At 49.4% G+C, this 27,442-nt stretch overlaps 1 protein-coding gene across 2 annotated transcripts in view; it reads right to left on the bottom strand.

Moving 5' to 3' along the window:
- Window positions 1-27,442, bottom strand: part of SMC1B (structural maintenance of chromosomes 1B) — a 293,721-nt gene that overhangs the window by 85,318 nt on the left and 180,961 nt on the right. For both annotated transcript variants that reach the window (XM_075344204.1, XM_075344205.1), the window contains 4 exons: window positions 21,108-21,249; window positions 12,049-12,194; window positions 11,807-11,960; window positions 11,578-11,676 (listed from right to left, as the gene is read on the bottom strand). In XM_075344204.1, the coding sequence (XP_075200319.1) occupies window positions 11,578-11,676; window positions 11,807-11,960; window positions 12,049-12,194; window positions 21,108-21,249 (541 nt within the window). The remainder of the gene's footprint in view (window positions 1-11,577; window positions 11,677-11,806; window positions 11,961-12,048; window positions 12,195-21,107; window positions 21,250-27,442) is intronic.

Genomic DNA, 27,442 nt, shown 5'->3' with positions numbered 1-27,442 from the left:
GAAAGGTGGTTTCTGAAGAGCCGTTAGCACCCTGTTAAGATCCCAGGGTTCCAGCGGACGCTTGTAAGGTGGGACTATGTGGCAAACCCCCTGCAGGAACGTGCGGACCTGCGGAAGCCTGGCTAGGCGCTTTTGAAAAAATACGGAGAGTGCCGATACTTGGCCCTTGAGAGAGCCGAGTGACAAACCCTTGTCCATTCCGGATTGAAGGAATGAAAGAAAAGTGGGTAAGGCAAACGGCCATGGAGGAAAACCGTTATCAGAGCACCAGGATAAGAAGATCCGCCAAGACCTGTAATAGATCTTGGTGGACGTTGGCTTCCTGGCCTGTCTCATGGTGGCAATGACATCCTGAGATAACCCTGAAGACGCTAGGAGCCAGGACTCAATGGCCACACAGTCAGGTTGAGGGCCACAGAATTCAGATGGAAAAACGGGCCTTGTGACAGCAAGTCTGGGCGGTCTGGAAGCGCCCACGGTTGACCCACCGTGAGATGCCACAGATCCGGGTACCACGACCGCCTCGGCCAGTCTGGAGCGACGAGAATGGCGCGACGGCAGTCGGACCTGATCTTGCGTAACACTCTGGGCAGCATCGCCAGAGGAGGAAACACATAAGGCAGTCGAAACTGCGACCAATCCTGGACTAACGCGTCCGCCGCCAGAGCTCTGTGATCCTGAGACCGAGCCATGAATGCCGGGACTTTGTTGTTGTGCCGTGACACCATGAGATCGACGTCCGGCGTTCCCCAGCGGCGACAGATCTCTCGAAACACTTCTGGGTGCAGAGACCATTCCCCCGCATCCATGCCCTGACGACTGAGAAAATCTGCTTCCCAGTTTTCTACGCCCGGGATGTGAACTGCGGAGATGGTGGAGGCTGTGGCTTCCACCCACTGCAGAATCCGCCGAACTTCCTGGAAGGCTTGACGACTGCGAGTGCCGCCTTGGTGGTTGATGTATGCGACGGCAGTGGCGTTGTCCGACTGGATACGGATCTGCCTGCCCTCCAGCCACCGCTGGAAAGCCAATATTGCTAGATACACTGCCCTTATCTCCAGAACATTGATCTGAAGGGAAGACTCTATCGGAGTCCAGGTTCCCTGAGCCCTGTGGTGGAGAAAAACCGCTCCCCACCCTGACAGGCTCGCGTCCGTGGTGACCACAGCCCAGGTTGGGGGTAGGAAGGATTTTCCCTGCGATAGAGAATTGGGAAGGAGCCACCACTGAAGAGACGTCTTGGTTGCAAGGGAAAGAGAGACGTTCCTGTCGAGGGAAGTCGACCTCCTGTCCCATTTGCGGAGAATGTCCCATTGGAGTGGCCGCAGATGGAATTGCGCGAACGGCACTGCCTCCATCGCTGCCACCATCTTCCCCAGGAAGTGCATGAGGCGCCTTAAGGTGTGTGACTGACCCCGAAGAAGTGATTGCACCCCTGCCTGCAGAGAAAGCTGTTTGTCTCGCGGTAGCTTGACTACCGCTGACTGTGTATGAAACTCCATCCCGAGGTAAGTCAGTGATTGGGTCGGTGTCAACTTGGATTTCGGGAAGTTGATGATCCACCCGAACTGCTGGAGAGTCGCCAGAGCGACGGTAAGGCTGTGTTGACACGCCACCCGAGACGGGGCCCTGACTAGGAGATCGTCTAAGTAGGGAATCACCGAGTGGCCCTGAGAGTGTAGGACCGCCACAACGGATGCCATGACTTTGGTGAAAACCCGTGGGGCTGTCGCCAGGCCGAAAGGCAATGCCACGAACTGAAGGTGTTCGTCCCCGATGGCGAAACGCAAGAAGCGTTGATGTTCGGGTGCGATCGGCACGTGGAGATAAGCATCCTTGATGTCGATCGATGCTAGGAAGTCTCCTTTTGACATCGAGGCGATGACCGAGCGGAGAGATTCCATCCGAAACCGTCTGGTTCTCACATGTCTGTTGAGTAGTTTGAGGTCCAGAACGGGACGGAATGATCCGTCCTTTTTTGGCACCACGAACAAGTTGGAGTAAAAGCCGCGACCACGTTCCTGAAGGGGAACGGGGATCACAACTCCTTCTGTCTTCAGAGCGTCCACTGCCTGAAAAAGTGCGTCGGCCTGAGCGGGGGGCGGAGAGGTTCTGAAGAAACGAGCCGCAGGACGAGAGCTGAACTCTATCCTGTAACCGTGAGACAGAATGTCTCTCACCCATCGGTCTTGAACATGTGGCCACCAGGCGTCTCCAAAGCGGGAGAGCCTGCCACCGACCGAGGATGCGGCTCGGGGATGCCGAGAGTCATGAGGAGGCCGCCTTGGAGGCAGTGCCTCCTGCGGCCTTTTGGGGGCGTGACTTGGACCGCCACGCATAGGAGTTCCTCTGGCCTTTCTCCGGCCTGCTGGACGAAGAGGATTGGGGCTTGGCGGAGGGACGAAAGGACCGAAACCTCGATTGTATTTTCCATTGCTGAGGTCTCTTAGGTTTGGACTGGGGTAAGGAGGAGTCCTTTCCCTTGGATTCCTTAATAATCTCATCCAATCGTTCGCCAAACAAGCGGTCGCCAGAAAACGGCAAACCGGTTAAGAACCTCTTGGAGGCCGAGTCTGCCTTCCATTCGCGCAGCCACATGGCCCTGCGGACTGCCACAGAGTTAGCGGATGCCACAGCTGTACGGCTAGCAGAGTCTAGGACTGCGTTCATGGCGTAGGAAGAAAAAGCTGACGCTTGAGAAGTCAAAGACGCAACTTGCGGAGCAGAATTACGTGTGACAGCATTAATCTCAGCCAGACAAGCTGAGATAGCTTGGAGTGCCCACACGGCTGCAAAGGCCGGGGCAAAAGACGCGCCCGTGGCCTCATAGATGGATTTCACCAGGAGCTCTATCTGCCTGTCAGTGGCATCCTTTAGCGATGAGCCATCTGCAACCGATACCACAGATCTAGCCGCCAATCTAGAGACTGGAGGATCCACCTTGGGACATTGAGCCCAACCCTTCACGACTTCAGAGGGGAAGGGGTAACGCGTGTCAGTGAGGCGCTTAGTAAAGCGCTTGTCCGGAACCGCTCTGGGCTTCTGGACAGCATCTCTGAAGTTAGAGTGATCGAAAAACGCACTACGTGTACGTTTGGGGAACCGAAACTGGTGTTTCTCCTGCTGTGACGCCGACTCCTCTACAGTAGGAGGCGGGGGAGAGAGATCCAACACCTGGTTGATGGACGAGATAAGATCATTCACTAAGGCGTCCCCTTCAGGTGTATCAAGGTTAAGGGCGACGTCAGGGTCAGAGCCCTGAGCTGCGACGTCCGCCTCGTCCTCCAGAGAGTCCTCAAGCTGGGAACCCGAGCAGCGTGAAGAAGTCGGGGAAGATTCCCAGCGAGCCCGCTTAGCCTGTCTAGGACTGTGGTCCGGGCAGGAGTCCTCCACGTGAGACCTAGGGCCCAACCTGGGAGCGCGCTGCGGCGCGGACCGAGAGGGGCCTGGAGGCGACGATCCAACAGGGGCCGGGGCCTGTGTAAGGACCGGTCTGGACTGCAAAGCTTCTAGCAGCTTGGCAGACCATTTGTCCATAGACTGAGCCATGGATAGCGAAAGTGACTCAGAGAGTTTCTCAGCAAAAGAGGCGAACTCTGTCCCTGCCGCCTGGACAGGGGGAGCAGGGGGGTCTACATGAGCCGAGGGGCCCACTAGTGACCGAGGCTCCGGCTGAGCAAGCGAAACAGGGGTCGAGCATTGCTCACACTGAGGGTAGGTGGAACCCGCAGGTAACATAGCCCCACAAGAGGTACAGGCCGCAAAAGAAGGGAATTTTGTTTACTTACCGTAAATTCCTTTTCTTCTAGCTCCTATTGGGAGACCCAGACAATTGGGTGTATAGCTTCTGCCTCTGGAGGCCACACAAAGTAATTACACTTTAAAAAGTGTAACCCCTCCCCTCTGCTATACACCCTCCCGTGCATCACGGGCCCCTCAGTTTTGGTGCCAAAGCAGGAAGGAGGAAACTTATAAATTGGTCTAAGGTAAACTCAATCCGAAGGATGTTCGGAGAACTGAACCATTAACCAAAAGAACAATTGAACATGAACAACATGTGTACACAAAAGAACAACAGCCCGAAGGGAACAGGGGCGGGTGCTGGGTCTCCCAATAGGAGCTAGAAGAAAAGGAATTTACGGTAAGTAAACAAAATTCCCTTCTTCTTTGTCGCTCCATTGGGAGACCCAGACAATTGGGATGTCCAAAAGCAATCCCTGGGTGGGTAACAGAATACCTCGATAAAAAGAGCCGGAACCGGCCCCCTCTTACAGGTGGGCAATTGCCGCCTGAAGGACTCGCCTACCTAGGCTGGCATCTGCCGAAGCATAGGCATGCACCTGATAGTGTTTTGTGAAGGTGTGCAGACTCGACCAGGTAGCCGCCTGACACACCTGCTGAGCCGTAGCCTGGTGCCGCAAAGCCCAGGACGCGCCTACGGCCCTGGTAGAATGGGCTTTCAGCCCTGAAGGAATCTGAAGCCCCGATGAACGGTAGGCTTCAAGAATCGGTTCCTTGATCCACCTAGCCAAGGTTGACTTGGAAGCCTGAGACCCCTTACGCTGGCCAGCGACAAGGACAAAGAGCGCATCCGAACGGCGCAGGGGCGCCGTGCGAGAAATGTAGATTCTGAGTGCTCTCACGAGGTCTAACAAGTGCAAATCCTTTTCACATTGGTGAACTGGATGAGGGCAAAAAGAAGGCAAGGAGATATCCTGATTGAGATGAAAAGGGGATACCACCTTGGGGAGAAATTCCGGGACCGGACGCAGGACCACCTTATCCTGGTGAAAGACCAGGAAGGGGACTTTGCATGACAGCGCTGCTAGCTCAGACACTCTCCTAAGTGAAGTGACTGCCACTAGGAAGGCCACTTTCTGTGAAAGGCGAGATAGAGAGATCTCCCGCATCGGCTCGAAAGGTGGCTTCTGGAGAGCCGTCAGCACCTTGTTAAGATCCCAGGGTTCTAGCGGACGCTTGTAAGGTGGGACTATGTGGCAAACTCCCTGCAGGAACGTGCGGACCTGCGAGAGTCTGGCTAGACGCTTTTGAAAAAACACTGAAAGCGCCGACACTTGTCCCTTGAGAGAGGCAAGAGACAAACCCTTGTCCAATCCTGATTGAAGAAAGGAAAGAAAAGTGGGCAATGCAAACGGCCAGGGAGCAAAACCCCTATCCGAGCACCAGGCTAAGAAGATCTTCCAAGTCCTGTGGTATATCTTGGCGGACGTTGCTTTCCTGGCCTGTCTCATGGTGGCAATGACATCTTGAGATAACCCTGATGACGCTAGGAGCCAAGACTCAATGGCCACACAGTCAGGTTGAGGGCCGCAGAATTCAGATGGAAAAATGGCCCTTGAGACAGCAAGTCTGGTCGGTCTGGGAGTGCCCACGGTTGCCCCACCGTGAGGTGCCACAGATCCGGGTACCACGACCTCCTCGGCCAGTCTGGAGCGACGAGGATGGCGCGCCTGCAGTCGGACCTGATCTTGCGTAACACTCTGGGCAGAAGTGCCAGAGGGGGAAATACATAGGGTAGTCGAAACTGCGACCAGTCCTGAACTAACGCATCTGCCGCCAGCGCCCTGTGATCCTGAGACCGTGCCATGAATGCCGGGAGTTTGTTGTTGTGCCGAGACGCCATTAGATCGTTGTCCGGCGTTCCCCAGCGGCAACAGATCTCTTGAAACACGTCCGGGTGAAGAGACCATTCCCCTGCGTCCATGCCCTGGCGACTGAGAAAGTCTGCTTCCCAGTTTTCTACGCCCGGGATGTGAACTGCGGAGATGGTGGAGGCTGTGGCTTCCGCCCACAGCAGAATCCTCCGAACTTCTTGGAATGCTTGACGACTGCGTGTGCCGCCTTGGTGGTTGATGTATGCGACCGCCGTGGCGTTGTCTGATTGTATTCAAATCTGTCTGCCCTCCAGCCACCGCTGGAACGCCTGTAGGGCTAGATACACTGCCCTTATCTCCAGAACATTGATCTGCAGGGCGGACTCCGTCGGAGTCCAGGTTCCCTGAGCCCTGTGGTGGAGGAAGACCGCTCCCCACCCTGACAGGCTCGCGTCTGTCGTGACCACAGCCCAGGATGGGGGCAGGAAGGATTTTCCCTTCGACAAAGAAGTGGGAAGAAGCCACCACTGAAGGGAGGTTTTGGCTGCTCTTGACAGGGAAACGTTCCTGTCTAGTGACGTCGACCTCTTGTCCCATTTGCGGAGAATGTCCCACTGAAGTGGACGCAGATGAAACTGCGCAAAGGGAACTGCTTCCATTGCTGCCACCATCTTCCCTAGGAAGTGCATAAGGCGCCTCAAAGAGTGTGACTGACCCCGAAGAAGAGATTGGACCCCTGTCTGTAGTGAACGCTGTTTGTCCAGCGGAAGCTTCACTATCGCTGACAGAGTATGAAACTCCATCCCGAGGTAAGTCAGGGATTGGGTCGGTGTCAATTTTGACTTTGGGAAATTGATGATACACCCGAACCTCTGGAGAGTCTCCAGGGCAATGGTCAGGCTGTGCTGGCAAGCCACCCAGGAGGGTGCCTTGACTAGGAGATCGTCTAAGTAAGGGATCACCGAGTGGCCCTGAGAGTGTAGGACCGCCACCACTGCTGCCATGACCTTGGTGAAGACCCGTGGGGCTGTCGCCAAGCCGAAAGGCAGTGCCACGAACTGAAGGTGTTCGTCCCCAATGGCGAAACGCAAGAAGCGTTGATGTTCGGGTGCGATCGGCACATGGAGATAAGCATCCTTGATGTCTATTGATGCTAGGAAGTCTCCTTGTGACATTGAGGCGATGACCGAGCGGAGAGATTCCATCCGAAACCCTCTGGTGCTGACATGCTTGTTGAGCAGTTTGAGGTCTAGAATGGGACGGAAAGATCCGTCCTTTTTTGGCACCACGAACAAGTTGGAGTAGAAGCCGTGACCATGTTCCTGAGGGGGAACGGGAATCACCACTCCTTCTGCCTTCAGAGCATTCACCGCCTGAAAAAGTGCAGCGGCTCGCTCTGGGGGCGGAGATGTTGTGAAGAAACGAGTTGGAGGACGAGAGCTGAACTCTATCCTGTAACCGTGAGACAGAATGTCTCTCACCCATCGGTCTTGGACATGTGGCCACCAGGCGTCGCAAAAGCGGGAGAGCCTGCCACCGACCGAGGATGCGGTTTGGGGAGGCCGAGAGTCATGAAGAGGCCGCCTTGGTGGCGGTGCCTCCGGCGGTCTTTTTAGGCCGTGACTTAGACCGCCATGCAGAAGGGTTCCTCTGGCCCTTCTCCGACCTGTTTGACGTGGAGGAATGTGACTTGGCCGAAGGCCGAAAGGACTGAAACCTCGATTGAAACTTTCGCTGTTGAGGTTTGTTTTGTTTAGACTGGGGTAAGGACGAGTCCTTTCCCTTGGATTGTTTAATAATTTCGTCCAATTGCTCGCCAAACAAACGGTCGCCAGAAAATGGCAAACCGGTTAAGAATTTCTTGGAGGCAGAGTCTGCCTTCCATTCACGTAGCCACATGGCTCTGCGGACTGCCACCGAATTGGCGGATGCTACCGCTGAACGGCTCACCGAGTCCAGGACGGCGTTCATGGCGTAGGACGAAAAAGCCGACGCCTGAGAAGTCAGAGACACAACCTGCGGAGTAGCGGTGCGTGTGACCGCAGTAATCTCAGACAGACAAGCTGAGATAGCTTGGAGCGCCCACACTGCCGCGAATGCCGGAGCAAAAGATGCTCCTATGGCTTCATAGATGGATTTCATCATGAGCTCTATCTGCCTGTCAGTGGCATCCTTGAGCGATGAACCATCTGCCACTGAAACCACAGATCTGGCCGCCAGCCTAGAGACTGGAGGATCCACTTTTGGACACTGAGCCCAACCCTTCACTACTTCCGGGGGGAAGGGATAACGTGTGTCATTAAGGCGCTTAGTAAAGCGCTTGTCCGGGTATGCTCTGTGCTTCTGTACAGCATCCCTGAAATTAGAGTGATCGACAAAGGCACTCCGTGTACGTTTGGGAAACCGAAACTGGTGTTTCTCCTGCTGTGAAGCCGCCTCCTCTACAGTTGGAGTTGGAGGAGAAATTTCTAGCACCTGGTTGATGGACGCTATAAGGTCATTTACTATGGCGTCCCCTTCAGGTGTATCTAGATTGAGAGCACCGTCAGGGTCTGAGCCCTGAGCTGCGCCTTCCTCTTCATCCTCTAGAGAGTCCTCATGCTGAGACCCTGAGCAGCGTGATGAAGTGGAGGAAGGTCCCCAGCGAGCCCGCTTCACCGGTCTGGGACTGCGGTCCGAGTCGGAGTCCTCACCGTGGGACCTATGTGTCACCTCAGGAGCAGATTGCTGCGCCAACTGATGGGGACCTGGGGACGAAGAACACACAGTGCCCTGCATCTGTGTTGTTGGTCTGGACTGCAAGGCTTCTAGTATCTTAGCAGACCATTTGTCCATAGACTGAGCCATGGACTGTGAAAGCGACTCAGACAGTTTGTCAGCCAAAACTGCAAACTCTGTCCCTGTCACCTGGACAGTGGGAACCGGTGTCTCTACCTGAGCCGGGGGTCCCACCAGTGCCTGAGGCTACGGCTGAGTGAGTGTCACAGGGGCCGAGCATTGCACACAATGAGGGTAGGTGGAACCTGCAGGTAGCATAGCCGCACATGAGGTACAGGTTGCAAAATAAGCCTGTGCCTTGGTACCCTTGCTCTTTGCGGACGACATGTTGTTGTCCTCCAAGAGATAAGTAAGGGATCACCGTGATCACTGAGGGATATATAAATAGCCTCAAGTTAACAGTACAGCCGAACCTGTATACACAAAAGATATATATATATATATATATATATATATACAGTTCGGCACTCTGGGGGGTCCAGCACCGGCAGACCGGTGTGGCTTACCAACCGCTCTGTGTGGCCACCAGATTCCCTGCCCCGGGTCTCCCTCAGCTGCAGCCAGAAGTTCTCCACCGCAGAATGTGCTGAAAAAATGGCTGACGGCGTTCTCAGAGGAGGAGGGAGGCGTGGGCGTAGTCACAAAAGTGCGGGAATCTGGTGCCCCAGCGTGAGTAGTGAGGGGGGCGGAGGACAGCTCAGTGTACTCCAGCCCTCACTGTCGGCGTCATACCGACCGTCCCGCCCTTTTCCCTGACTGGCAGGCCTGGGGGCGGGAGAATACTGTACTAGGCCGCAAAAGCCGGGGACTAAAGTTAAAACCGCGGCCGGCCGGCAGTGCACGGTCGGCGCGGTAGTCCCGGACCCATACCCACGCCGCAGTCGCTGCAGCGTCTGGGCCCAAGGTGCTTTATGCGCCGTCCCAACGGGGACACAGAGTACCTGTGGATGCAGGGCCATGTCCCTGACGATACTCCGTCTCCTGTCCGGCAGATTCCCCCAGGGGCTGCGGAGGGAGACCGGTCCCAGTGTCTGGATGACCGGATAGGATCCCACTTCCCCAGAGCCCCTAAGGGATGGGGAAGGAAAGCGGCATGTGGCTCCAGCCTGTGTACCCGCAATGGGTACCTCAACCTTAACAACACCGCCGACCTGAGTGGGGTGAGAAGGGAGCATGCCGGGGGCCCCATAGGGGCCCTCTTTTCTTCCATCCGATAAAGTCAGCAGCTGCTGCTGACTAAAAACGTGGAGCTTGCGTGAATGTATGCCTCCTTCAACACAAAGCAAAAAACTGAGGGGCCCGTGATGCACGGGAGGGTGTATAGCAGAGGGGAGGGGTTAATCTTTTTAAAGTGTAATTACTTTGTGTGGCCTCCAGAGGCAGAAGCTATACACCCAATTGTCTGGGTCTCCCAATGGAGCGACAAAGAAAAACCCTGTGCCTTAACAGCTTTGCTCCTTGTGGACGACATGCTGTTGTCTCCTAGGAGAATGATCACTGAGGGTATATGGGCAAAAAAGGGTATACAGCCTGACCGAACAGAAATATATATAAATACGTATCTATTCCGGCACCCTAGGGGGACCAGCACCGGGTGACCGGTGTGGCTTACCGACCGCTAAAAAGCGGAGCGTGTGTCCTCCAGATTCCCTGCCTTAGGTCCCCCGGAGCTGCAGAGCTCTTCACTGAGAATCCTCCACCGGCAGAATGCCAAAAAATGGCTGCCGGAGCTCTCAGGGGAGGAGTGGAGCCGTGGGCGGCGCCAGGAAAGTGCGAGAATCTGGGGTCCCCACAGTGATCAGTGAGGGGGGAGGAAACATGCAGGATGCTCCGGCCCTCACATCCGACGTCAGGTCGGCAGTCCCGCCCTTATCCCTGACAGGCAGGCCCGGGGGCGGGATTTTTGCGACTAGGCCGCGATGAAGCCGGGGACTAAATTTGAGACCGCGCCCGACAAGCAGGCACGGTCGGCGCGGAAGTCCGCCGGCCTTCTCAATTCAGCAGCTGCCGCAGCGTCCGGGAAGAAGGTGCGCTCCCTGTATAGTCCCCAATGGGGACACAGAGTACCTTAGAGTTGCAGGGCCCTGTCCCTGAGGATACATAGACTCCTGTCCGGCAGATTCCCACAGGGGCTGCGGAGGGAGCACGGTCCCAGTAAATGGATGACCGCTGAGGATCCCACTTCTCCCAGAGCCGCTAAGGGATGGTGAAGGAGACGGCATGAGGCTCCGGCCTTTGTACCCACAATGGGTACCTCAACCTTAACAACACCGCCGACGTAGTGGGGTGAGAAGGGAACATGCCGGGGGCCCCGTGGGAGCCCTCTTTTCTTCCAACCGACATAACTAATATGAGAATGCATGAGTGGATGTGTGCCTCCTTCCACACAAAGCATAAAACTGAGGAGCCCGTGATCCACGGGAGGGTGTATAGGCAGAGGGGAGGGGTTACACTTTTTAAAGTGTAATACTTTGTGTGGCCTCCGGAGGCAGAAGCTATACACCCAATTGTCTGGGTCTCCCAATGGAGCGACAAAGAAAGTACGGTACTTTTTAAAAAAAAAAAAAGAGAAAAAAAGTGAATATATAAAAGCTTTTTCTTTTTTTTTATTAAACATTACATTTTTATTAGAATATATGTAAAAAAAAAAAACAACCCATATATTTCTACTTAAAAAAAGCAAAAAAAACCCAAAACATTTTTATAACAATGTATTAGTACTAAATAAATTATGATAGATTAATACAATAAGACAACACCGGAGTATAAAGACGGACTTCATTTCTTTTTTTTTTAACCTTTTTTATGTCTAAATTTGGGGTGCGTCTTATCAAACAAAAAATACGGTACTGCTAAAAAAGAAAAAAAACAAGTGAATATATAATAAAAGCTGTTTATTTTTTAAACATTACATTTTTATTAGAATATATGTAGAAAACCCCCCATATATTTATACTTTTAACATTAAATTTTTATTAGAATATATGAAAAAAGAAAAAGCAAACAAACATATTTATACTTAAAAAAAAAAAAAGCAAAAAAATATTTAGTACTAATATATTGTTATAATTTTTTTTAACACAATGTATCAGTACTAATTAAATAATAGATAAATTAAATAAAAAAGAAAACATGAAAAAAAATAAATAAAAGTAAATAAATAAAATAAAAATGATGCCAGTACCTTTAAATTGTCAGGCAGGTCGCTATAGTCGATGTCAATATTCCGCTCTCGTTCATAGATGTCCGCCGTGACCTGTGTGCTGCTGCTCTCCGTCTCCAGCTATAAAACCATTTTATTTTAGCAGATTAAAATGGCGATACAAAAAAAAAAAAAAAAAGAGAAGTAAACAAAAAAATAAAAAGCGGCGACATACGATAATAGACATTGACGTGAGAGTGGGATTTGTTACCTCCATTTCCGTGATATCGTCCAGGGAGCCGGCCAGGAGATTAACCTGTAAATCCTGCACCTTGCAATCCAGGAGTAAGTTGTGTCTTTCCAATTTCTTTTGCTCCATCTTACTTTCTATGATCATTATTTCCTTCTGTTTCTTGCCCAGTTCTCTACAGTGAAAAAAAACCAAACAAGTCAGAGGGATGCCATCATCAGAGGAGTACTGCGGTCCATTATCAGCACAGACACAGTCACCACCTGTTCACACTCAGGAGCTTCTTTCGTGCTTCTTCGACCATCTTTTGGGTGTCCCCAACTTCTGACTTTTGGAGTGTCAGCTGGTTCTTCAGCTGCTGTTGCTGAGATAAGACGTCCTCCACCGAAACACGAATTCTCTGCTCCTCCTAAATTAGAAAAAAATGTAATGAAACGGTGAAATGATTAATAAAAAAAAAAAAAAAAAAATTGCAGTTCCCCAATTTTATTTATATGGGGCGGGCAAGAGATTGTTATTTTTACACCATTTATTGTGCAGAAATAACGACCTGACATTATTATTCTCCATCGGTGAACCCAAATTTGTGCAATATTCAACATAAAAAAAGCAAAAACCTAAAATATTTGAATTAAAATAATAATTTTCTTTTTTAATATTTTTCTGCTGGAGTTGGGTTGTTTTTTTTTGCATTGTGAGTTTTACATATAATGTTTGGATTGCTTTTTTGGGTGTGGGGGGGGGGGGGTGCGGTGACATTTAATGTATGGGTAAAATTATTTTAGATTTTGATAGAGTGGACTTTTATGGACAAAGCAAAATTATTTTTTTTTTTATAATTTTGATTTTTATTTATTTTTAAATGGGAATCTGTCAGCAGGTTTGTTGCTATGGAATCTGAAAGCAGCATGATGTAGGGGCCGAGACCCTGATTCCTGTGATGTGCCACTTACTAGGCTGCTTGCTGCAGTTTTGATAAAATCCCTGTTTTCTCTGCCGTAGATGTTGCAGTGGTCAGAATGCTGAGCTGCGTATGACCCCTCCCACACCTCTGATTGGCTGTGTAAACTGTGATGCAGTGGTGGGGGTGGGGTTACACAGATTAGCTGGACTGCCTTGGCACATATACCTAGTCCTGCTGATAAAACACTGATTGTAGTGAAACTATAGCAAGCTGCTGAGCAAGTGACATCCCTGGAATCGGGCTCTCTGCCCCTACATTATGCTGTGGGCACATTTCCTTTAACCCTTTCAGCCCCAGGGCGCGTTCAGTTTTTCCTTTTTGCTCCCCTTCTTCCGAGAGCCGTAACTTTTAATTTTTCCGTCAATCTTGCCATATAAGGGCTGGTTTTTTGCGGGACAAGTTGTACTTTTAAATGAAACCATAAGTTTTGCCATATGGTGTACTGGAAAACAGTAAAAAAAAATTCCAAGTGTGAAAAAAAGAGAATTTTGTTTATTTACCGTAAATTCTTTTTCTTATAGTTCCGTATTGGGAGACCCAGACATTGGGTGTTTAGCTTCTGCCTCCGGAGGACACACAAAGTACTACACTTAAAAGTGTAGCTCCTCCCTCTGAGCTTATACACCCCCTGGAGAACCAGATCTAACCAGTTTAGTGCAAAAGCTGAAGGAGAATAGCCACCCACAAGTAGAACCGAGCAAGAACTGGAACAACCGGAGACTCTGTCCACGACAACAGCCGGTGATAACACACGGAACAAGAAAATTGCCAACAGGCAACAGGGAGGGAGCTGGGTCTCCCAATACGGAACTATAAGAAAAAGAATTTACGGTAAGTAAACAAAATTCTCTTTTTCTTTATCGTTCCTATGGGAGACCCAGACCATGGGACGTTCCAAAGCTGTCCCTGGGTGGGAATAAACAGAAAAAAACTAAGAAGTAGGCGGAGCCTAACTTCACAAGTGGGCGACAGCCGCCTGAAGGATGCGTCTGCCCAAGCTCGCATCTGCCTAAGCATGAGCATGCACTTGGTAGTGCTTCGAAAAGGTATGCAGGCAAGTCCAAGTGGCAGCCTGACAGACTTGTTGAGCCGTAGCCTGGTGCCTAAAAGCCCAAGAGGCACCGACAGCTCTGGTCGAGTGTGCTTTGAAAAGCTTGAGAGGTGTACCGCCTAAGCGCAGCGGTGCGAGACACATAAATCCGGAGAGCACGCACCAGATCCAGAGAATGCAGCGCTTTCTCAAAGCGATGAACAGGGGCCGGACAGAAGGAAGGCAAGGAAATGTCCTGGTTAAGGTGGAAGGGAGAGACCACCTTAGGAAGAAAGTCCGGAGTCGGACGGAGAACTACCTTGTCTTGGTGAAACACCAAAAAAGGTGACTCCGAGGAGAGCGCAGCCAAATCAGAGACTCTCCTGAGAGAAGTTATGGCAACTAGAAAGGCCACCCTTTGAGAAAGACGATACAAAGAAACCTCCCTAAGGGGCTCAAAAGGGGGTTTCTGCAATACCGTGAGGACCAAGTTAAGGTCCCAGGGATCCAAGGGCCGCCGATAAGGCGGAATGATGTGAGACGCGCCTTGCATGAAGGTGCGGACCTGAGCCAGCCGGGCGAGACGCCGCTGGAACAGCACTGATAGAGCTGAGACTTGTCCCTTGAGAGAGTTGAGGGACAGTCCTAGCTGCAGACCGGACTGTAAAAAAGACAGAAGGGTCGGCAACGAGAATGGCCAAGGAGGATGGCCGGAAGAGCGACACCAGGACAGGAAAATTTTCCAAGTCCTGTGATAGATCTTGACGGAGGAAGACTTACGGGCCCGAGTCATAGCGGAGCTGACTTCAGGAGGAATACCAGAAGCCGTCAAAATCCAGGACTCAAGAGCCACGCCGTCAAATTGAGTGCCGCAGAATTCGGGCGGAAAAACGGACCTTGCGAGAGTAGGTCTGGACGATCCGGAAGATGCCACGGCATCTCTACGGAAAGTTGGAGCAGGTCCGGATACCAAGCTCGGCCTGGGCCGGATACCAAGCTCGCCTGGGCCAGTCCGGTGCAATGAGGATGACTCGACGGCCCTCCATTCTGATCTTGCGCAGGACTTTGGGCAAGAGAGCTAGAGGGGGAAACACGTAGGACAGACGAAACTGGGACCAATCCTGAACCAGAGCGTCCGCGGCGAAGGCCTGAGGATCGTGGGAGCGAGCCACGTAAACCGGAACCTTGTTGTTGAGACGGGATGCCATTAGGTCCACGTCCGGAGTGCCCCAATTGCGGCAGATTGACTGAAACACTGCCAGGTGCAGGGACCACTCGCCACCGTCCACGGATTGACGGCTGAGATAATCTGCCTCCCAGTTTTCTACGCCTGGGATGTGGACTGCGGATATGGTGGACTTGGAGTCCTCCGCCCATTGAAGAATGCGTTGGACCTCCAACATTGCCAGGCGGCTGCGTGTCCCGCCTTGGTGATTGATGTAGGCAACCGCTGTCGCGTTGTCTGACTGGACTCGAATGTGCCTGCCCGCCAACAGGTGGTGAAAGGCTAGGAGAGCTAGAAGCACGGCTCTGGTTTACAGCACATTGATTGAAAGGGCTGACTCGGACGGAGTCCAAGTGCCCTGTGCTCTGTGGTGGAGATATACCGCTCCCCAGCCGGAAAGGCTGGCATCCGTGGTGAGAATCACTCAGGACGGAGTCAGAAAGGAGCGCCCTTGGGACAGGGAGAGGGGTTGAAGCCACCACTGAAGAGAGCTCCTGGTCTGTGGCGACAGAGCCACTAACCTGTGTAAGGAGGAAGGCCGCTTGTCCCAACAGCGGAGAATGTCCAGCTGCAGAGGACGCAGATGGAACTGGGCAAAGGGAACCGCCTCCATGGACGCCACCATTTGACCCAGCACCTGCATCAGGCGCCTGAGGGTATAACGGCGGGGCCGCAGCAGAGAGCGCACCGCTAGCCGGAGAGACTGCTGTTTGACTAAGGGCAACTTCACAAGTGCCGGCAAAGTCTCGAACTGCATCCCTAGGTACGTGAGACTCTGGGTCAGAGTCAGGGTGGACTTGGGAAGATTGACAAGCCACCCGAATAGGGCTAGAGTGGCGAGAGTGAGCGAGACACTCCGCTGACAGTCTGCGCTGGATGGAGCCTTGACCAGAAGGTCGTCCAGATAAGGAAGCACTGCCAACCCCTGGAGGTGAACGACCGCAATCACTGCCGCCATGACCTTTGTGAATACCCAAGGGGCCGTGGCTAACCCGAAGGGGAGAGCCACGAATTGGAAATGATCCTCTCCTATCGCAAAACGTAACCAACGCTGGTGTGACACTGTGATTGGCACATGCAGATAGGCATCTCTGATGTCGAAGGACGCCAGGAAATCCCCTTGGGTCATTGAGGCAATGACTGATCGCAGAGACTCCATGCGAAAATGCCGCACCCGGACATGCTTGTTGAGAAGCTTGAGATCCAGGATGGGCCGGAAGGTACCGTCCTTTTTTGGAACTAGGAATAGGTTTGAGTAAAAACCTCTGAACCGTTCTCGAGCAGGAACTGGTACAATCACACCGTTTGCCTGCAAGGATGCCACGGCCTGCGAGAAGGCGGCGGCCTTGGAGCAGGGGGGAGTTGAGAGAAAAAATCTGTTTGGCGGGCTGGAAGAGAATTCTATCCTGTAGCCGTGAGATATGATGTCTCTCACCCACTGATCGGAGACTTGCTTTAACCAAGCGTCGCCAAAGTGGGAGAGCCTGCCACCGACTGAGGACGTGGCTGGAGCGGGCCGAGAGTCATGAGGAGGCTGCCTTAGTGGCAGAACCTCCTGCGGACTTCTGCGGACGCGCTTTTGTGCGCCAGTTGGATTTCTGATCCTTAGCTGAGTTAGCGGACGAGGCGGAGGGCTTAGAGGATGACCAGTTGGAGGAACGAAAGGAACGAAACCTCGATTGATTCCTACCCTGGGCAGGTTTCCTGGTCTTGGTTTGTGGCATGGAAGTACTCTTCCCGCCAGTAGCTTCCTTAATGATTTCATCCAGCTGTTCACCAAACAGCCGTGAACCAGCAAAAGGGAGCCCAGCAAGAAACTTCTTGGAAGAAGAATCTGCCTTCCACTCTCGAAGCCACAAAATCCTGCGGATAACAAGAGAATTAGCTGAAGCCACCGCAGTGCGGTGAGCAGCCTCTAGCATGGCAGACATGGCATAAGATGAAAAAGCTGAAGCCTGAGAAGTTAAGGCAACCATCTCAGGCATAGATTCCTTGGTGAGGGAATGCATCTCCTCCAGAGAAGCAGAGATGGCTTTGAGAGCCCACACTGCTGCAAAAGTCGGGGAAAACGCGCCCCCCGCAGCTTCATACACAGATTTGGCCAAAAGGTCAATCTGATGGTCAGTGGAATCCTTAAGTGAGGTGCCGTCAGCCACCGACACAATGGTCCGGGCTGATAGCATAGACACCGGAGGGTCTACCTTTGGGGAGTGAGACCACTCCTTGACCACCTCAGGTGGAAATGGAAACCGGTCATCAGAACCACGCTTTGGAAAGCGTTTGTCAGGGCAGGCCCTGGGCTTGGTCACAGCGGTCTGAAAACTGGAGTGGTTAAAGAACACACTCTTCACTCTCTTAGGCGAGGTAAACTGATGTTTTTCTGCCAAAGACGGTTGCTCCTCTGACACTGGCGGATTGAGATCCGGCACAGAATTAATCGACGCAATCAAATCACTAAGATCTGAGTCACCCTCAGAGAAATCGATGGGATACATAGCCTCCGAGCCCCCAGTGAGGGCATCCTCCTCATCTTGCGAGTCAGCTCTTGAGACAGAGCCATGGGATGAGGAGGGGGAGGAAACCCTGCGCCTTCTCTTAGAAGGACGGGGTCTGGGACCTGATGATGAATCCTCTGTGAGCTCTGATGGACGGAGGTCAGAGGATAGGGATCCTCTGGCAAGAGTATTAGAGGCACCCTGTGAGGAGGGCTGATGTATATTCATCAAAGTCCTGGACAAAAGTCCCATGGACTCAGCAAATGACTGGGATATGGACCTAGAAAAGGACTCTACCCAGGCCGGGGGTTCAGCCACAGGTGCAGCAGCAGCCTGAGAGACCACTGGGGGTGAGACTCCAGGCTGTGGCACCGCCAAGTTAGAGCAACCATCACAGTGTGGATAAATGCTCGGCTCAGGCAGCAGGAGCTTACATGCAGCGCATACAGTATAAAGCTTTGGAGCCTTGCTCCTTGTGTGAGACATGCTGCTGGAGTGGGGGCTTTGCAGAGAATGAACCCCAGGGAGAATATATAGAGGTCCACAACTGGAGACCGGCTGTGGCTTACCAGACCGCTGGGCGCGGTGTTGTGTGCCCTCCAGATCCCGAAGCCCGGTCCCCCAGTGCACAGCACCTCAGCAGAGATGCAGAGTGCAGAATGTCCCAGAGCAGAGTGAACTCTGCGTGACAAATGGCCGCCGGATTGAGGAGAGGGGGCGGGACTAGGGGGCGTTCCTATAGGAGAGCGGGAACTGGAGGGCTATAGAGACCTGCAGGGGAGGAGGGACGCCCCAGCAGTGGGGAGTGTCCCTCCCCTGTGTAGAACGGCCGCCGGGAGGAGCCGAGCCTGTCCCTCTGCATGAGTGACATGCGAGGGCAGGAAAACGAAACTAGGCCTCCGGCGAAGCCGGGGCCTAAATTTAAGCGGCGAGGCCGACAAGCAGGCACCATCGGCGCGGTTCTCAGGCAAAAGCTAGAGAACCCGCCGGAAAAGGCAAAATAATCATATACAGCATACTCTCCCCATACAATAAAGAACCGGGACCCTCAACACATAAACGTCTCAGGTACTTAGCTGCTGAGACGCAGGGCCAGGTCCCTGGGGATGAGTGCTCCGGTCCAACAGGATCCTCAAGGGGCTGTGGATGGAGACCGGACTCCTGCCAGGCATGGAGACTGTGCTGGCTCCCACTTCAAGAGCCCAGGAGGGATGGTGAAGGAGCACGGCATGTAAGGCTCCAGCCTTGGAAATCAACCTTAACAACACCGCCGACACAGTGGGGTGAGAAGGGACATGCCGGGAGTCCAGACTTGGACCCGCTTTTCTTTAAACTCTTTCCAAAAATCAAAGAAATCAGATGAGAATGCATGTGTGGATGTATGCCTCCTGAACACAAAGCGATAAACTGGGTAGGACTGGTTCTCCAGGGGGTGTATAAGCTCAGAGGGAGGAGCTACACTTTTAAGTGTAGTACTTTGTGTGTCCTCCGGAGGCAGAAGCTAAACACCCAAGGTCTGGGTCTCCCATAGGAACGATAAAGAAAACTGCAAAAAAAGTGTGATCGCACAATAGTTTTTGGGATATTTTATTCACCATGTTCACTATATGGTAAAACTGATGTGTGGGTGTGATGCCTGAGGTCGGTGCGAGTTTTTAGATACCAAACATGAATATGTTTACTTGTATCTAAGGGGTTAAAAAAAAATCACAAGCTTGTCCAATAAAAGTGGCGCACGTTTTGCGCCACATTCCGAAACCCGTAGCGTTCTCATTTTTTTGGATCTATGGCTCAGTGACGGCTTATTTTTTGCTTCTCGAGCTGACATTTTTAATGGTACTATTTTTGCGCAGATGCTACGTTTTGATCGCCTGTTATTACATTTTGCGTAAAACTTGCAACCAAAAAACAATTTTGGCGTTTGGAATTATTTTGCCGCTACGCCGTTTACTGATCAGATTAATTGATTTTATATTTTGATAGATCTGGCATTTCTGAACGTGGCAATACCAAATGTGTGTTGTTTTTTTTTTATTTTTTTAACCCTTTAATTTTCAATGGGGTGAAAGGGGGGTGATTTGAACTTTTAGGGGTTTTTTTGAAAACTTTTTTTTTTTACTATTATTTTACTAGTCCCCCTAGGGGGCTATATGGATCAACAATTTGATCGCTCTGCCCTATCTGCTGATCACAGCTATACAGCTGTAAACAGCAGATACGCTCACTTTCTGCTTCACTCGAAGGCCGAGTGAGACCGAAAGTGACTCATGTTACCTACAGGCGTCATCACATGACCCTGTGCTACCATGGCAATCACCGAAAGTCACGTGGTCACGCACGTGACTTCCGGTCGGGGCGGCGGTAAGTGAAAGTAATGGCCGCGCACATATACATCTTGCTGCCAGGTTTTGGCAGCGAGATGTAAGGGGTTAAAAGTTGCGAGCGGAAGCGATTCCACTTGTAACTTGCAGGCGCATGTCAGCTGTTAAAAACAGCTGATATGTGCGCGGATCGCCGCGACCTGCCCACGGCAGGGGGCGGGGATTAACCTCACACGCTCCATGACGGATAGATCCGTCATGGGTCGTGAAGGGGTTAAAATTACTTTATTGTGTGTCATTACTAGACTTAACTGATTGGCTGTGTACACTATAGTGACAGTGGTGGAGGCGGGATTACAAATTAGCTGGTCTAACTAGCTGGTGACACCTAGTCCTGCAGTGATAATCTCCTACTGATAAAACACTGATTGTATTGAAACTACAGCAAGCTGCTGAGGAAGTGACAACCCTGGAATCACGCTCTGTGCCCCTACATTATGCTGCGGACAGGATATATTTCCTTTAAAATTACTTTTTTTGCATTTGTAATTAGTGGACTTGAACCTGCTCAATTGTACTATGTTTTGTACCAAGATGGTGGAGCTGGGGACCTTCACTAGACCCCGGCTGCCAAGGGCACCCCACAATTGTGTTGGGGGCATAATGTTAGAGACTGATGGTGGTATTTTAGTGGTTAAACAGCTCTGATCGCTGCTGCTATATACTAACCAGTAGTAGTAGCACACTTTATGATCGGTGGGGGACCACATACCAACCCTAAGAATGAAGATGGAAATATCCCTTTAATTGCATGTTATGCAGTATTTCTGTCTAGCAGATGTCTTACGTGTCATTGAACAGAGGCTTCTTTCAGACATTATTTTTTTTTTTTTATTGACAAAGTCAGTGCTACATCCAGAAAGTGACGGAAACAGGAATTTATATTTCCATTCCCTGTTTCAGTGCCGTTAATGCGATTTCCAGAGCAAGGATAGCGAGTCGGAAGCTGTAAATGTGGCAAAAGCTAATATTAAAAATAGTATAAAAGGGGGGGGGGGGTCGTCCACCTAGGAGGACAATTTTTTTTTTCTTATATTTGGTTAAAAAAAAATAAAAAAATCTATTTTTGCAATTGCTTTGCCTCTATAGCCTTTAGCCTTTGCATCGCAATTTCTATTGCTGGCTTCAGAATGAGTAAACTGAGAATCCGACAGCGAGCTCAAAATAATTAGCAACATTAATTTTGAGCGTTAACTTTAGATCCCTTTTAAATCAGAGGGATTGTACCTTCTTCATTTCTTTTATTTCCTCTTCCTCTTGATGTAAAGTTTCCTGTAACTTCGCCATCTTCTCGGTTTCTTTCCTCACTTGTCCCCGGGTATATTCCAGTTGAATTTCCAATCGAGTTTTCTGATTTTCAAATTCCAGTCTTAAAAAAATAAATAAATAAATAAATAAATAAAAAAATGGGAATATGGAAAAAAGAATTAGCGTTAGTGGTAATTTTTTTTTTTTCTTGGGACCGCTCCATGACAGGAGGATGGTTGTAACGCTGACGTCCCTGCATTCCTCGGTCTCCCTCCTGCAGGGACACCACGGCCGGCTCTCTCCCCGCCACCCTCAATTTGGCTTCTCCATTCTTTTACCTTCACTGAGCGCGCCTAGGGAGAGCGCACGCACCGCGACCATCCTCTTAAACGGCCAGTGCGCCACTCCATAAAATGCCTCTTAGCCCATTGCTGGGAGACACTGGGTACTCAAGGCACTCTCCCACTAGGGGAGGCGCCTGTTCAACGCCTTCAGTTCAGGTAGTCAGTTGTGTTCTATCTAGCTTGTTGTCAGGTTGTGACGGGGTATGTGACAGAGCAGTAAGGGACGCCAGGCCGAGGAACACTCCAAAGGGCTTTATTGGAACCACAAAGATAAAGCACCAAACATGAATCTAAATCCTTAAAGCCTGCAAGGAGTCCACAACCAAACAGATCCGGGGGCGCCTCCCGGGATTCCGACGCCAAGGAGAATATGGCAATGGTCCTTATATGAGTTCCTTGAGTCCAACAGGGTGAACAACAAAACACAATCCCACGTGGCCACTGATCTCCAATTTGTAAGTCCATACACAGGCTCTAGGATCCAGCCTCAGCTATAGATCCGAGTCCTTCTCCAGCCGAGATCCAACAACTGATTAACATGGGTCTCATTGTTCTCTTCTCCTGGGATCAGCCCCTTAGGTAGGCAGAAGAGCCAACCTCCCCCTGGACATTTAATACATGAAAGGATTCTAGACGTCTTGGCTCCAAGTTGTGGATTGGATGAGTCCCATGCTGAGAAGAACAAACAATCTCCCACCAGAAGTAGTACATACAGGACAGTCAGGGAGGGACAGACTATTACACCATGAGCACAGGTGGGGGAGGGACACGCTGTTACACAGGTCACCTGCCCGTCCAGTCCTGTTTGCCCTTATTCTGCCTGTACCTGGCTTCAGCCCGTCCTGCCCTGTTGGCACCTGGTTCCAGTCCTGTCCTGCCTGTACCTGGTCCCCGTTGATACTAGTGACTGTCCGTCCTTGCCGTGCCATCTGCTCCAGCCACTCCGGCGGTTCCAGCCTTGCTAGTAACTGAATAGGATAACTGAAGTGAGCACTAATTATATATATATATATATATATATATATATATATATATATATATTTATTATGAGTGCAAGCCAAAAAATACATACTATATAAGGATAAGGCTGCACATCAAACTTAGATAATGGTATAATGCCTCAAGCATATGGAAAAATATTGGAATATGCAATGAAAAATGCTACTTGCTAATTTGAACATGTGAATAATGAATTGCATACCTGCCATGAATATTAGGAAAAAGGAGATATTTAGCAATCGCATTGATCAATGTAACTGAGCCCCAAGACCTCGTCAAGGTATATCTCTATATTGGGGTCCCTAGCTCTGTGACCCTAACTGTGTGTCATCTCATTGCAATTAAAAACTGCTGTGGGTGGAGAGGGGTAACTAAGGACTTTCTTATATAGGAGATGGAAAAAACATGGCCGAAAGGGGCGGAGCTGTGTTCACATTCAGAAAAAACTACATATAACTGAATTTTTTTCTGAATGTGAACACAGCTCCGCCCCTTTCGGACATGTTTTTTCCATCTCCTATATAAGAAAGTCCTTAGTTACCCCTCTCCACCCACAGCAGTTTTTAATTGCAATGAGATGACACACAGTTAGGGTCACAGAGCTAGGGACCCCAATATAGAGATATACCTTGACGAGGTCTTGGGGCTCAGTTACATTGATCAATGCGATTGCTAAATATCTCCTTTTTCCTAATATTCATGGCAGGTATGCAATTCATTATTCACATGTTCAAATTAGCAAGTAGCATTTTTCATTGTATATTCCAATATTTTTCCATATGCTTGAGGCATTATACCATTATCTAAGTTTGATGTGCAGCCTTATCCTTGTATAGTATGTATTTTTTGGCTTGCACTCATAATATATATATATATATATATATATATATATATATATATATATATATATATATATATATATATATATATATATATTAGTGCTCACTTCAGTTATCCTATTCAGTTATATGTAGTTTTTTTCTGAATGTGAACACAGCTCCGACCCTTTCGGCCATGTTTTTTCCATCTCCTATATAAGAAAGTCCTTAGTTACCCCTCTCCACACACAGCAGTTTTTAATTGCAATGAGATGACACACAGTTAGGGTCACAGAGCTAGGGACCCCAATATAGAGATATACCTTGACGAGGTCTTGGGGCTCAGTTACATTGATCAATGCGATTGCTAAATATCTCCTTTTTCCTAATATTCATGGCAGGTATGCAATTCATTATTCACATGTTCAAATTAGCAAGTAGCATTTTTCATTGTATATTCCAATATTTTTCCATATGCTTGAGGCATTATACCATTATCTAAGTTTGATGTGCAGCCTTATCCTTGTATAGTATGTATTTTTTGGCTTGCACTCATAATATATATATATATATATATATATATATATATATATATATATATATATATATATATATATATATATATATATATATATATATATATATATATATATTAGTGCTCACTTCAGTTATCCTATTCAGTTATATGTAGTTTTTTTCTGAATGTGAACACAGCTCCGACCCTTTCGGCCATGTTTTTTCCATCTCCTATATAAGAAAGTCCTTAGTTACCCCTCTCCACACACAGCAGTTTTTAATTGCAATGAGATGACACACAGTTAGGGTCACAGAGCTAGGGACCCCAATATAGAGATATACCTTGACGAGGTCTTGGGGCTCAGTTACATTGATCAATGCGATTGCTAAATATCTCCTTTTTCCTAATATTCATGGCAGGTATGCAATTCATTATTCACATGTTCAAATTAGCAAGTAGCATTTTTCATTGTATATTCCAATATTTTTCCATATGCTTGAGGCATTATACCATTATCTAAGTTTGATGTGCAGCCTTATCCAGCCTTGCTAGTGACTGCCAATCCGTTCTGCCTGTACCTGGTTACCAGTCCATCCAGTCCTGTTGGTGCTAGAGACTCTGCCTGTCCGTCCTGCCTGTGCTGTCTGCTCCTGTGTCCACTCCTGCCCTGGGGATCAGCTGCCACAGTCCTAGTCTATGCCCCACTTTAGGGTAGGTCTGGGGGTCTCCGTGGTCCAGTGGTCACCGAAGCACCATCTCCGGCGTTGAGCGTGACAATGGCTCCACATTTGAAGCACAAAATGGATAAATATCTTCACATTTTTTTTTTTTACACAAAGAAAGGGAGGAAAAGGTGTGAAGTCATGACAAGTTCCTAGAAGCCCAGTTATCGGTAAGACTAATTCTATTTTCTGTGTCTTCCTCCATCACTGCACAAACAGGAGAAATATCAGATGACGGCAAACTTTGGAAACGATAATATTTTGGTAATCTGGACGAGTTTCTCCCGATTGACAGATTTGGTGTGTAGACCATGTAGCAAGCTCTGCGGATCTCCTTGATGCAATAAATCACCTTCTCGTCTCCGAAGACAGGACACACTTGTGGTGGCGTGAGCTCGGAGATTGTCCTTGTATCTGAAATGCTACTTTTTTTTATTTTTTATTTTAATCCAATTGGCTCCAGAGAGTTTTGCAAACTTCTCTTTTTTTGCGATCACAGAAGAAGACAAAAGAGATTTTGTAATTTAATCACACATGGGGAACACAGGGGTCATGAAACAATGGAGGTCCCTGCCGCTAGGGTGAGGGGACACATCCTGAGCTCACCTCAAGCTGACTCCTGAGCTCCCTAACATCCCTATACAGTTTATTGCAACCTGTCGCCGAGCCGCATAGCTTAGGCCCTCAGCTAACCCTACACTCACCCTGACTAGTGAGCAGGCAGGCAAGATTACTAGTCTCGCCACTACAATACAGAAACACAAGTATAGGAATAAAACCATGGCAAATAGACATGAAAAGAAAAAACACTCCAGGTGGCTTTAGTGGAGCAAACATCACTGCTGCACACAGCAAGACAAACATCTTCCACAGCAGGCTTCTTCCAAACTGGACCACTTAGAAATGAGGGATTCATGTTGTGAATACATTTTCCAGTTTGGGGCTCTCTCTTGTGGTCAGTGCTGGCGATGCAGTTTGTGGAATGAAAGCCACACACCTGTGGAGGACTGGCAATCAGGTCTCTCAGATTGGGACTATATAGTCGAGTAGTTTTCTCCTGTTACTTGCCGGTGCTCAATGTATCTCCTGTGTGTTCAGGACATTCTGTAACCAGACCTTTTCTCTACCAGAACGTCTCTCAGATAACTTGGTCTTGTACCTCTGCTTATTGTTTCCACTTTCTTGTTGTTTTTTTCTGGTTAGATACTAATGCTTGATTCCTATTTTTTCTGTGTGGAGTTCCTGGTAGAGTTGGATCATTCCCTGCTGGGAGTGTCTGTATACCCAGCTCCATGATTCTGCAAGGTATTGTGTTTGTCATGCTTGGTATTAATTCAGTCCCTCATCTATACTAGTGTTTTTGGATCCCAGTAACATCAGAGTGCTGATATAGTGGGGGAGAGGCCGTTTGGTCTCAGGGTTTTTCCCATATCAGACGTGCTGGTATATATTAGGGTCTTTACGGCTGCTCCTTCCTATCCTTTCCTATAAAGATAGTTTCGGCCTCACCTTTGCTGAACCTGTTTTTCTAGCTTTGTATTGTGTTTTTCTATATCACTGTAGTCTTTACATGTGGGGGGGATATCTATATCTTTGGGGATTGCTCCGAGGCGGATTAGCTTTTCTTATATTTCTATCTGTAAGAATATTTAGTTCTCCGGCTTTGTCGAGAAGACGAGGTCATCGTAGGCTCATCCCAAGGCTACTTCGTGTGTCAGGATTAGGTCTGCAGTCCGTTAAGGTTCCAGCCACTCTGGTTACTTTTTGGGTTTCAGCATTTTTTGATCCTCCTCGGTCCCTGAATCATAACAGATTCAGTTTCTATCACAGGCATCATGTGATCAGATCATATGACTTAAATATGAAAGGGGAGTGATCACAAAGAGCGACACCTTAGATAGGAAGCTACAGCCAGCAGCCAGGCAGGAAGGGGTACTTAACCCTTACAGCAACACAAGCAAGGAGATGTCATCAAATAACAGTAGTAAACCTGCTAGCGGCAAGTAGCTGTGACCTTCGGACACCAGATTCACCTGGGGTCTCCCCCGAGTGAGATACACTGATGACAAAAGAGAAGGCAAGATGATTTCTTGTAACAGGTGGAATCCTGATACGACTTTGGATAGGAACGTAAGATTGTCGTCTTGAACTCATACGTAAAGTTCTCTAGATTAATTTTTCCCAATCGTCTACCGATTGTTATGGCTAAAGAAAAAGCAACTAGCTAGGATTATCAAGGTTAATCGTGGAAAGAGGTTCAAAAGCGATGTAAGGCTAAACCTTCCAGCCCAACATGAAGGAATTAAGAGTTTTAGGACACCATTGTAACTCTTTATACCCGATGATGACTGGCCAGATCTTCTTCTAAATATGGAACTCAAGGCTAAAATCCCTTTTCAAGGTCATCTTAAAATCAATCCAGAGATGAAAGGCATCCAACAAGGATGTTCTCACACCAAGCAAAGGCCTTCAAAATCTTATAAATAAGGGGGCCCCATACACACTAGTTGTGTGTCAGGATTAGGTCTGCAGTCCGTTAAGGTTCCATTTTGTATCACACAGGTATCACACAGGTCCGTTAAGGTTCCAGACACTCTGGTTACTTTTTGGGTTTCCGCATTTTTTGATCCTCCTTGGTCCCTGAATCATAACAGATTCAGGTTTGTCTGGACTAGATAGCTGAACCCTACTCCTTCATACACTCCACAAAGAACAACTGCGGGCTCTACAAAAGTGCCGCTGTTAAACTTGGCTTATCGAGACCGAAAAGATTGGAAGTCTGAAATCAGATACGATGGACCCTTACCTGACAGATTATGTCGGAGGAGAGTCTGAAGGCCCCTCACCCAATACATACTAGACTGCTGGCCAAAACAGCTGATATCTGTAAGTTCGGGCGACATTAGTCTACTAC

This window comes from Anomaloglossus baeobatrachus, chromosome 4, assembly GCF_048569485.1.
Source record: "Anomaloglossus baeobatrachus isolate aAnoBae1 chromosome 4, aAnoBae1.hap1, whole genome shotgun sequence".
Classification (NCBI taxonomy): Eukaryota; Metazoa; Chordata; class Amphibia; order Anura; family Aromobatidae; genus Anomaloglossus; species Anomaloglossus baeobatrachus.
The sequence above is the reverse complement of the archived record's forward strand: the minus strand, read 5'-3'. Positions and strand labels throughout refer to the sequence as shown.